Source organism: Nuphar pumila, chromosome 13, assembly GCF_984573655.1.
Source record: "Nuphar pumila chromosome 13, dmNupPumi1.hap1.1, whole genome shotgun sequence".
In the NCBI taxonomy this organism is placed as follows: domain Eukaryota; kingdom Viridiplantae; phylum Streptophyta; class Magnoliopsida; order Nymphaeales; family Nymphaeaceae; genus Nuphar; species Nuphar pumila.
In genome coordinates this window covers 83,352,070-83,364,278 of record NC_143261.1, presented here as the reverse complement: position 1 = coordinate 83,364,278, position 12,209 = coordinate 83,352,070, and the positions used below count along the sequence as shown (strand labels likewise).

Here is a 12,209-nt window from a genome sequence, read left to right as displayed (position 1 = left end):
CCCCCAAGCTATGGCATTTCAATGCAAAATTTCTCTACTTGTGATACCTCAATCTTTGTAGGAAGCAGGAACATTTTTTCTATAGTACTAACCTGGCCCTAGCTACCTACTTGAGCGGTGCACCTACTCCCCCTAATACAGACTGTTAAATCTACTGAATTATTATGCAATTTATAACAAAACATGTATTGCATTTATGAGGGTTGATGTTTTTGCATTTCTTATGGTTACAAATCAAATCATGTATGAGTTGGACTCCAAAGCTTATAATAAGTAGGTACCCTAAGTGCACCATCTCTTTCTTACATAACCCACAGGTTAGTTTGGAATCATTATTGCTTGAACCAGAAGAAATCTGTTTTTCCTTTTACTTTTTTGGAAAGAAACATTGCCCTGCTAAATGTGTCAAACACTTGTATTCAGGATCGGCTCCATCTACGTGAACCTAACACGAGCAAGTCCAAGCTAAACTAAGCCGAGCCACAAGCTTCTCGACTCACCCCACAGCCCTAACCTAAACATGATCAAGATTATGAACTTCAATCTTGGTATCATTAAGATGACAACAATTTCTCTGACTTGTTGTGCGTCACTTGCCAGCCATATATAGTCATGGTCTCTCAGCGTTATGGGACAATTTTTTGGTCTAATTTTGGAATTTTATATTTTAAAAGAATATTGCTACTAAAATTTTTGTTTATAAACAGGAAGTTTTTTTTTTTGTTTTTTGCTAGGCCAAGGGAAATCCCTCTATCACCAACTTCAAGATCACAACCCTCCAGTTGGTAAAACACTTGAAATCCCCCTGCCCACTGGAGAGCATACTGAACTTCAACTTTGCGGAAAGGGTTGCTCCCTGTGTGCTTCAAACTGTAGTCATCTCTGTAAAGCTGACAGATCCAGACCCGAGTTCACATCCTGAACCAAGCTTCCCTGTAACTAAGGAGAGCCCACGTCAAGGGAAGCTCCTCATGTGTGTTGGATCATTTTTCAGATCACACAGTTTCACAATCGTCATCATGATATAAAACACAAAATAAATCAAGAAATACAACAGTGTAAATAACATGATTAACAGATGACCGAAACAATAACAGGGAGCAAGCATGGCATTTTCCGCATCAGACCAAAATCCAGACGACAGCATAAGATTAAACATATGCATAGAACATAAAGAAAACAACAGGAACATGTTTAGTTTATGTAATAGGCTAAGGCGTACGAAGGTACTCCCCTTAGAGAAGATTCGCCCCCACATACTGTGCAAATCAGGGTTCGGCGTCCTTCCCCCAGGATACAATAGCCACGACGAACCGAACGGTGCACTCCGGCCGGTCGTCCTTCGAAAACAGCCTCTTCGAACCAAAGTTGCAGAACAACCCTCTTTGGGATATCTCAGGAAAAGGAGAGAGAGAGAGAGAGTAACAGAGAGATGGGAAATCGCAGAGCTTCGGCCAGAAATCGCCTGTCTCAACCTCTTCGTAACCCCAGCCCTCACCACGCTTTTATAACCCACGAACGGTTATGAAACGTGGAAGAACCCGTTACGGATTCTGAGGAGACGTGATCCGTTAACGGTCTTCGAAAGATTGAGACCCGTTACGAAATCCGAAGCGTCATAACGGGCACAGAATACGAGGAGTCGTGACCCGTTATCCATTCCCATAACCCGTTACCGAATCCAAAGAAACTTTGGGTAAAAAGATACTTGTCTTGATTGGATATGGCCCTAAAGGGCCAATTACCCGAACCCGGCCCGGCTCGGCACGGCGCGGCGGGCGGGCGCGCGCGCGCGCGCGTGTGTGTGTGGTGGTCATCTCACTCCCTTGTTCTCAGGAACAAATGTATGAGTTCACTAATTTCTTATAAAGCTCTCAGAAAACTCCAGCAAAAGCAATATGGGACTATTCCACCTCATCAAGACCTCTATCTCTAAACAACCCATTTCTTTTTTGAATTTCTCTCCCTTCTTTCTTACACCTAACAATGTGCACTCACATTGACAACGACTCGTGGAGAAGTCAGTCGTTAGTAGAACTCCTAATGTAAACGAGCATACTATTATGACTCTCTTCAACCACAATCATCAAGATTGTGTGGACTCTAAGGTGATTAGGAATTGTAGAGTACATAATCAAGTTTATGTCACTCATGTAAATAACTATTTAAAACAAGAGATCAGCCCCTCCTCTCATTGTGAATTAGAGAGAGAGAGAGCTTTGTCAGAGACGTAAGTCAAGCTTGATCGAACCACATCAACCTTGTGTGCCATTGTGACTGTGTGTTTTCATATTCGAGTGGTTCACTTTCATGGTATTAGAGTCAAACGGCCTGTATTGTTCCTGTGTGTCAAGCTCTCTCATTTTTCATTGTGATCCTCATGGCATCAGCCTCAACTTCATCTGGATCAAGTCAGTCTTGTCTCATGCCTAATCTGGCCATCCAATGGAATGCATTCTGGTGTAAATCAAACTTGATCAACACAATTGTCTCCTATGGAGATCACAAATAGAGCTGGTCATGTTCTTTCAGGATCTCATCAAATATACTAATGGTTCATTTCCCCATCCCGATCAGTATATCAGAGTAGCAGAAGAGTTAAAACTGAATATTGAGTTCATGATGTAGAAATGAGTATATCAGCTTGCTCTTAGCTAGATTCGAGCTATTGTTATTGAACCAGTTCTGGGGACAATCATTCAATTTTTTCTTCAGCACGTGAAACTTGGGCCACATCGGAAAAAAACTATTCATCCCAGTCTAGTGTTTGAATTTTGCAGTTAAAGAAGGATCTCCAGGATGATCGAAAAGAAGAGAAAAGCATGGTAGGGTACTTCATCAGATTAAATTTTTTGTTGATTCCTTATGTGCTATTAGCGAATATGTATTTGATGAAAATTTAGTTCACTATACGTGAAATGGTCTCTCGAAAGACTATGAAAGTTTTATTACCTCTATCACTACTTGAAATTGTTTACCCACCTTTGTAGAAATTTATGAGCTTTTGTTGAATCAAGAAAAGAGGTTAAACACTCTCCTCGATAAGAATCGTCCACCACAACCTTCTTTAAGCAAAGAGGGTATGGAAGAGGTGGTCCTCCTGGTAGAGGGAGAGGACGCTCCAGAAGAGGTGGTTGATTTTTTGAAAACTTACAAAATAGAGATAGTGAGGGAGATCAACCTCACAACCTCCTCAGAAAGATGGTCGAGTTATTTGTTAGTTCTATGTTGGCATCGTAATCATGCAGCCCACACATGCTATGATATCCCCAAGGTGTTTACAGTCATGGCACTCACTAGCATGCAAGACTTTGCATGGTATCTCGATATAGGAGTCACTCATCATGTCACTTTAAAAGATCAAGGTATGACAAAAGAAAATGACTATGAAGGTTCAGACGACGCCATGGTGGGCAGTGGGATGCACCTCCCTATCTCCAGTATAGGTAACTTTTCACTGCCACTTGATAACAAAAAAAAATGTTAAATGGAATTCTACATGTGTCTTCTATCAAATGAAATCTCTTGTCAATAGTTAAGTTTATAAGAGATAATCATTGTTTGTTTCAATTTAATGTTAATATTTTTTTTGTGAAGGACCTACGAAGCATGACTACTCTCTTAAAAGGACCGAATAAAGGAGGACTCTACTCATGACCGATTAGATAACATGAAAAAGAGAATCAATTTTCTACAATTAGCTTTATTAAAGTGTACAGTAATAAGTTTAGATTTTTTGATTAAGTTTGGCATTGTCGTTTGAGTCATCCTAGTTTCAAAGTTTTAGAAAAACTTGAGAAAAAAGTTTATTTTATTTATGAATAATAAGGTTGAATTATGCTCATCATGTGCCATAAGCAAGTTTCATAGGCTACCTTTTGGTAAGGCCAAATTTTCTGCATAAGCCCCATTAGAGTTTATTCATGTGGATCTCTGGGGTCCCACTTCTATCCCGTCTTGTGAAGGGTATATATTTTATTTGTTGCTTGTTGATGAGTTTTCAAAGTTTTCATGGTTGTTTTTTTCTAGTTATAAAATTTGATGCTTTCTAATATTTCATAAATTTAAAAAATATTATTGAAAAGCAAATTAGTGGCCAAACTAAGATTTTCCATAGTGATGGTGGTGGAGAGTTTGTTAATGACATTTTTACTAATTTCTTAAATGATTGAGATATCAAATGGTGGTTGTCATGTTTTTACACCCCTGAACAAAACTATGTTGTAGAAAGAAAACACCAACATGTTGAAGTGAGTTTGGCTTTGTTGTTCTATGCTTCTTTGGATCATAATTTTTGGGTAAATGCATTCAGAACTACTACATATGTCATTAGTCAACTTCCTACATCAAACCTCAGTAAAAAAAAAAACTTTGTATGAACTTCTTAACGGCTTCCTGGTTATGAGCATCTAAAGATTTTTTGGTGCACATGTTATCCCTATTTGGTCCCCTATGCTAAGTCAAAACCAGATCCAATATCCAAACCTTATGTTTTCATAGGCTATGACTCTAATTATAAGGGTTACCTATATTATGATCATGTAACCAAGAAAACATTTATTCTAAGATACATTGTCTTTGATGAAGGACACTTCCTTTACACCATAAAAAAAGAACCTCATACATCTCAAGAAGTGTCAACATGAATTCATAGTCCAAGAGCCATTTTGCCTAAGAGTCCTCGGGCCAGTGAAACTACAAGACAAATCAATTTCTTTGTCCTTATTTTGTTACCAAACCCTATGCTCCTACCTAATCGTATTAGTCATAAAGAGGTTGTTCACCATTATCAGCCTATTGAGTCTTCTTAAGACACGTGTCCTCCTGACTTGCCTCCACTTGAGCCTAAACATGAACCAAAAAGTCCCACACCTCTCTAACCTAACCAAACCAGTGACCTTCATGAGCATACTATCTCATCCAGATGTACACATCCAAGTCTAAACCATATCCTTGACTTAAGTCATCATACTCCTCTCAGAACTCATAAAATGATCACTAAGTCTCAGGACGGAACCCTAAAAGCAACGTTATTCTTTTGAACCAAATATCATATTGCCCTCTTGAGATAAATAAGCCAAAAAGATCAAGAACCCTATTCATATAACCAAGCCCTTGTTGAACCCAAGTGGTGTTAAGCTATGAAAGAGGAAATTAAGGCTCTTTATCAAAACCAAACTTGATCCTTGGTTCCTCTCGATAAAGCTACCAACCTTGTTAGATGCAAATGTGTTTATAAAATCAAAAGGCATGCATATACATTCATAGCTAAGTATAAAGCCTAACTTGTGGCCAATGGTTATAGTCAACATGAAGGGATTGACTATCATGAAACATTTAATCTTGTGGTCAAACCCACGTCAATAAAAATGGTTCTCCCTGTTGCAGTGAGTTTGGGATGGTCAATTTACCAGTTGAATGTAAACAATGTGTTTCTTCATGGTCTCTTAAAAGAAGAAACATACATGAGCCAACCTCCTGGGTTTGAAGATAAAACTCATCCTAATTTCGTATGCAGGCTTAATCGTGCTATCTATGGGTTGAAGCAAGCTCTCAGAATGTCATTTGAACGATTGTGCACCTATTTGAAAAATTTAGGATTTACTGAGTCCAAGTTTGATCAGTCCATATTTATTTTTCATGGTTATGGAGTATATATAAAAATGCTAATTAGCGACGAAAATTTGTGACAGATTTTTTCTGTCGCAAATTTGCGATGGATTAGTTAGAGAAAATTATCCATCGCTAACATTCAAATGATTTGTGGAATTAGGGACAAGAAAAATTCTATCATAAATTCGTCATTAATTAGCGACGGATTCATGATGAAAAAACTTTCATCGCTAATCTGTCGCTACTTAGATCTAAGTTTAGACCCAAAAAATCTGATCCAACTATGATTTCACCTGGGTCCAAACCAAACCCGACCCCTTGAAGGCTTTCAACCTGATTTTAGGAGTCATCTAAATGTGGCCTAAATTAAGAATGGCAGTGGATCAGAGGAAAACCAGGTCTCGCCCCGCCTCACCTGGACCAGTGATGGAAGACATGAAATGGGGATAGAGGTGGGGATGAAGGTTAAAACCAAAACTTGTGCAGGGATGGACTTATGCTTTTTTTTTTGCCCTATCTCCAATTCCCGTTAGTAAAATAACTAAAATATCTTTAAAGATGACAGCAGACCGGACAGAAACGAGGCTTTGCCTCGTTTCGTTTGAACAGGGGATGAAGAACATAAAACGGGAATGAAGGCAGGGATGAATATTAAAATCAAAACCCATGGATAGATTAAATTAAGCAAAGATTGAGAACAGAATTTTGAGACAAAGAGGAGGTCAAGACCTTGTCCTCTCCCCTCTTCCCCCGATCGACTGCCATCCCTAACCTAAATGGTATCATATGCTGGTATGCTAGAACCATGGTTACACGTCCATGAGTAAAAATATGTTCAACTTTGTTACTTACCCAGAGAGAAGCCAAATACATAAAGAGGAGAGACCGTGGAGGTCAATGTCAAGGTCGCCCCCCAAACATTTAAAGGGACAAATGCCCCTATTCTACCAACGCAACGCAACTCAACGCCCACCCACCTCCAAACAGCACAGCACAACGTTGTCGGTTTTTACCTCCGGACCCCAACCTACGATTAGGCTGTGTTTAAGAGCTCCCGTGCGTCACGCTCGGTGCCGTCTTCCCAAAATCAGAATTGGGGATGCGCTTTGAAGTCCGGGACCGGTAAATCATCACCTGTGGGCCGACCGATTTCCGATCCGTGACGTGATCTTTATCAACAACCATCCGTTCCCTTTCCCTTCTAGTTTGCGATCATTTGTGGCGGCTCGAAGGAGGGACTCTTCAGCGCGTCACCGTTTCGTCGTCTCGGAAAGTACGACCCTTATGATCCCTGCTGCATTTTCTATTCTCCCTCGGATTTCTGAATATTTTGTGATCGAGGAAAGTTGAATCGGAGGGGGGGGGCATCGACAGTTCGAATCTCGGGGATTGTTTTCTGGCTAGAACAGCGACATAAATTCGTTGATATTTCGGTGGATTTACGTTTTTTTATCTTTTTGGATAAAGAAAAAATCTTTTCTAGACTTCATTTTTCAGTGTGCGTGAGCCCGCGATAGGAATCTTTTGTTTTTTATTATGGCCTCCGCCGTACGGAAGATTTTGTTTTTGTATTCTCTTTTCCCGAGTTTAATTTGGATAGATTTTAAAGCGTTCGTTTTGGTCTCTCTCTCTCTCTCTCTCTCTCTCTCTCTCTCTCTATATATATATATATATATATATATATATATATATATATATATATATATCCCCGCGCCCCCCTCTCTCTTGCCCCCACCCCGTCCGCTTGTGTGTGGGTTTGTTCGTTTACTTGTTGCAGATTGCGACGGTGCAACAGAACGATCAAACGATTCTCTGGTTTCGAAATCTGAAAATTTCCCATTTTTTTATTGTTTAGTTCAGGTATTAGTCTTGGTTTCGTAAGTTTTGAAAGTTTCTGGAAGGTGACATCCTCGGGCATTTTTTTCTCTGCGGCATTCAATAAATCTTGATCTGAGATGCGAAGGATATCCATTCCTATTCGAAGTTGGAGCTCGGGGAGAACTTAAGACGTAAAGCGAATTCCGATGCAGAAACGAAGCATCTCCTCAGCCTTCCTTTTCGTCGAGAGGGAGAAATCTCAAACTTGAAGCATTCCTTTCGGCGTAGGAGTGATGCTGCTCTCTAAGCCTGAGGAAGAGAAGAGAAGATAAGAGAGACAAGTCTTTACATAGAAGAGTGCGGTTTTTTTATTATTTTCTTTTCTGGGTTTGGGGTTTTTGGAAGGCAAGTCATTGGAGCTCGATCGAGCGAATTGCTTGTTTTGTATTGCCAGATTGACGACGCCATTACAAGAGAGAGAGAGAGAGAGAGAGAGAGAGAAAGGTGCTTGGTGATTTCTTCGCTTCTCTCGGAATGGCAACTGCTCAGTTAATGTCTCATAGAATGTCGAGCATGAGCAAGCTACTCTCTAAGGCAGTACCGGGTTCGAATCTGGATCAGTTTCTAGACTGCACGACTCCCACTGTGCCCGCTATACCACTTAACAAGGTACGAGGTCATCAGCCTTCTGCTGATTTTACTCTTGAATTGTTATTGGAAATACTCGGGTTTCACACGGCCGGGTTCTTTATTCAGACCGACTCCTTTTTGACAAGCCGGCCGCGAGAATCTCGGGGTTTATCTATCTACAATAACTAACCCCTGTCCAGATGCCGTATTCCATTGAGTTCGCTTTCGCTCATCCCCCATGGTAAATCTTTCTTCAAAAAAAAATAAAAAAATCCCCTGGGTAAATCTTAAGATGCAAGTTTTTTTGATCAAATCTGTACCTTATAGATGGATTCAGCGTGGTCGATTTAATGAGACTCAACTCTTGGATCGTATTTTTCGATAAAAAGATATGGAAATGTGTTTTTGTCAACTGTTGATTTTGAAATGCCCAAAAATCTTGAACACAAATCGGATCTGAGCCATTTAAATGTTGAGCTTCGCTAAATGAATGAATGAATGGTGTAGATCACATCTTTGTACTTTGATTTGATAAAAAAAAACTTGCATCAATAAGATTCCAAGAAGGGGTATGAAGGTAGGAATGACATATGGAATGAGTGGAACCGATTTTGTGGTGCATTAAGGGGCGTTTGATTCGTGGGCAACGCTGGACAAAGACACTTACTAATGGTTAAAACAGGAGTGGGAGGCGTTTGAGGAAACACCAACACAATACTTCAGGTTGGGTGAACTCTGGAACTGCTACGACGAGTGGAGCGCCTATGGAGCGGGTGTGCCCTTGCTGCTGAACGGGAGGGAGAGTTTGGTTCAATACTTCGTCCCCTACCTCTCTGCCCTTCAGATTTACACCACCATTCCCCACAAGACCCTCCTCCTCTCTGACTCTCTCATCAGGTTTGCTCTCCCGGCCCCCTCGCCCTCTTTTCATTATTAACTACATGAATAAAAGCCCCTTCAAAATGCACGCCAACGGTGAGGTTCTCTTCTTCTCTCAATCTGGAGTCGGGACATGCAAGATAACGGGGCGTATCGGTGTAAATAGTGTATTCTTAGGGACAGTCATGACTCGGGGGAAGTTCGTCACAACTTTCTGAAATTTGAACATGGTGTGTTTTGAATTATGTGGTAGGCATGTTGAATCTGGACCCCATCAGATCTACCGCTGGTTGAATCTTTCTTAGATGCTATCTCTTGGATAGCTGACCCCACCCCAAATAAATTTGAGATTTTGTAATACTCCAGAAGTTTATGCTCTCTAGCTCTCTCTCTCTCTTATTTAAAGAAGTTGGGCTTTTAGTTTTTTAGCTGGTGTGTACTTTGAAGATGGTGTGTCAAGCTGCTGAAGAAACTATTTTTCATTTATTTTAGTCCTGCCCAATCTTTGTGGTCTTATTTAATAAGGCGTGAAGATCTCTGAACGTAATTGTTAAAGAGAAGTCTTTTACGCTCGATCTACTCCTAGGCCCTATTGGAATTAGACGTTGCAAGCTATGGAGACTAATTTGAAAGATGTGGTTGCTTACTACTTGGTAGTTTGTTTGGATGATACGCAATGATGCTACTTTTCGTCAAATTTCGGTTGTCCTTAATAATCTTGTTCATAAAATCTTGGTTGATGTATATGTGATTTTATGTATGCATCTTAGAGACCTCTCATTCCCTCTTAACAATGTTCACTCATAGGTGGTTTCTTCTAATCCAACGGATCCTGGTTGAGCTTGGTTTTGTTGTCGGTTGTTATCTGTCAGTACTTTCTCTTTCTTTAGCTATTTTTTGTTTTGTTCTTTATAGTGTTCGGTTCATGGGTTCAACATTTTGTTGATTAATGTTGATCTTTTTTCTGCTCTCTCTCTCTCTCTCTTCGCGAGGTGATATTTCACCCTAGGTTGAACCGGCTCATGGCCAACGAGTCGAGTCGAACCATTGTTGACGCCTCTGACACGGGTCGTCTCTTCTTTCTCTCCCTTGCATGGGCATATTCATTTGTCCTCCTCTTCGTTTTCTATGCCTAAGGAAATTCGTTGTTGCAGCAGAATAACTTTGAGTTTAACATGAGAACAGGTACCCTCAGAACGACGCGGACTGCAGCGATTCTGAGATGTCTAAGGCGGAGGAGTCGAGCGACTCGGAGTGCTCCCGTTCGTTAAATTTCAGGGGCTTGTGGAGCTGCAGCAACAGCAGCAGCGAGAAGTCATGGGACAGTGGGTCCAACGAGTTGGTGGGCGAGCAGGAGGAGAGCTCTTGGTGTCGCTCGTGCGATCATCGGCTGGGTCACCTCTACCTCGAATATTTTGAGCACGCACCCCCTTACGCTAGAGTCCCCTTCATGGAAAAGGTATCCTCGTTTGCTTGGGGGCCGGATGGGATATTCAGCTAATTTTGATGGTCACTAAACTCACTTGTTGGGGAGAGTGTGATCGGGTTGCGGGCATCTCCGCACCAGGGAATTCAATTCTGCGTGCGTAAATCCTGTTTTCAACTGTCGTTGGTCGATGGGGCCTGTGTAGGACACAGATTTTGAGGATTTGACCTTATTAGCCTGTGTTCGGGTCATACCAGTTGGACCCGGACCCGGAATTGGGTAGGCTGTACGTAGAACGTTGCTGCAGGACCCTAGTAATTCGGGTTTTATGTTATGTTTTATCATATAGTAGATCATTACGAAATTAACGCTTCTTTGGATGGTGGTAGATGAATCAGTTGAGTCAAGGATACCCTGAGCTAAACAGCTTGAGAAGCACTGACCTTTCTGCAGCAAGTTGGATGTCTGTTGCCTGGTAAGCACTGCAGTCAGTCTCTCCGTGCGATATTATCATCTCTCTAGTTACTAATTACTTTCATAATTTATAATCATTATTAATGTATGGTCAACGAGATACATTATTTTCATGATTATAATCATCAACGTGCAGCCAATTAGAGACAACGCCTCTATGTCATCTACCTACATTATTATTTACATGGTAGTGCATCTCTTCCTTCCTGTACGTGCGCACGTACACAACTCACCAATGCCTTGAAGATGATGATAACGTTTTGTTATTGGTTGTGCAGATTATTGCATTTTAGTATCTCGTTTTGATTAGTTTTGCCGTTGTGTGCAGGTATCCTATCTACCATATTCCGGCGAGCCGCACGGCGCGAGATCTGGCAGCGTGCTTCCTCACTTACCATACACTTTCCTTTTCTTTTCAAGGCAATGCTTCCCACTTTTAACATATGCATGTTTAGGCTAGTGGTCGAATGTACATGCTTTGAAGAGTACGGCCGTGCATCCTAGTAGACACACTCTCTCTCTCTCTCTCTCTCTCTCTCTCTCTCTCTCTCTCTCTCTCTCTCTCTCTCTGTTTGGGTATGGAACAACCCAGTTGATCTGATCCACTTGAGGTCAAATCTCAACTCCTTGTGCAGTGAAAGTTCCTGGCCCAATTAGCATGGGCTTCCACATGCATTGACATCCAAAGTAAGGTCCACCATGTACTAACCATCATGCTTTGTTTAAACTTCGTTACATTAATCAAAGTCGTCCGTCGACATGTAGTGGGTGTTACGCATGTTTGGCTTCTTCTTTTTTTCTTGATAGCTGGCTTCCAGCTACGTACTGGTCTCTCCCCAGTAATTGACTGGTAAAAACTGAGGTGTGCACGAGTCCAGATCACCCCGATCAAAGTCAAGTTTTTGTTTTGTTAAAATCTTATGAGTGACGTTCGGATCCTATATTTGGATCCGGATGCTAATGCAATTTGTCATTATCATCATCATGCTGCTAACAGATGTTCGTCATCGTATTTTACTGCACGCAGACAAGATTGGAAGCATGGAATCGAAGTCGTTATCGATCCGATTGCCATCTTTCGGGATAGCCACGTACAAGCTGCACGGGGACGTGTGGTTGTCAAACGGTGGGTGGGACCAGCATCGCCTTTACTCGCTCTGGACTGCAGCTTTGTCCTGGCTTGCTCAGCTGCGGTTGCACCACCCTGACTTCCGCTTCTTCCTTTACCACAGAGACTAACGCCCCACGAAAAATTATCATCTCTCTTTGGTTCGTGAAGCACGAGACAACCCTAATGACCATTGAGCTGCTGCTGCTGCTATATATATATATATATATATATATATATATATATATATATATATATATA

General features: G+C 41.2%; 1 protein-coding gene across 1 annotated transcript; it reads left to right on the top strand.

Annotated features, from left to right (window-relative positions):
* Positions 1–7,965: 7,965 nt before the first annotated feature.
* LOC149818913 (uncharacterized) lies at positions 7,966–12,079 on the top strand. The gene is made up of 6 exons (XM_089986308.1): positions 7,966–8,100; positions 8,744–8,958; positions 10,126–10,399; positions 10,756–10,841; positions 11,169–11,260; positions 11,838–12,079. The coding sequence occupies exons 1-6, from the start codon at positions 7,966–7,968 to the stop codon at positions 12,077–12,079; spliced, it is 1,044 nt and encodes a 347-aa protein (XP_089842434.1).
* The last annotated feature ends 130 nt before the right edge of the window (positions 12,080–12,209 follow it).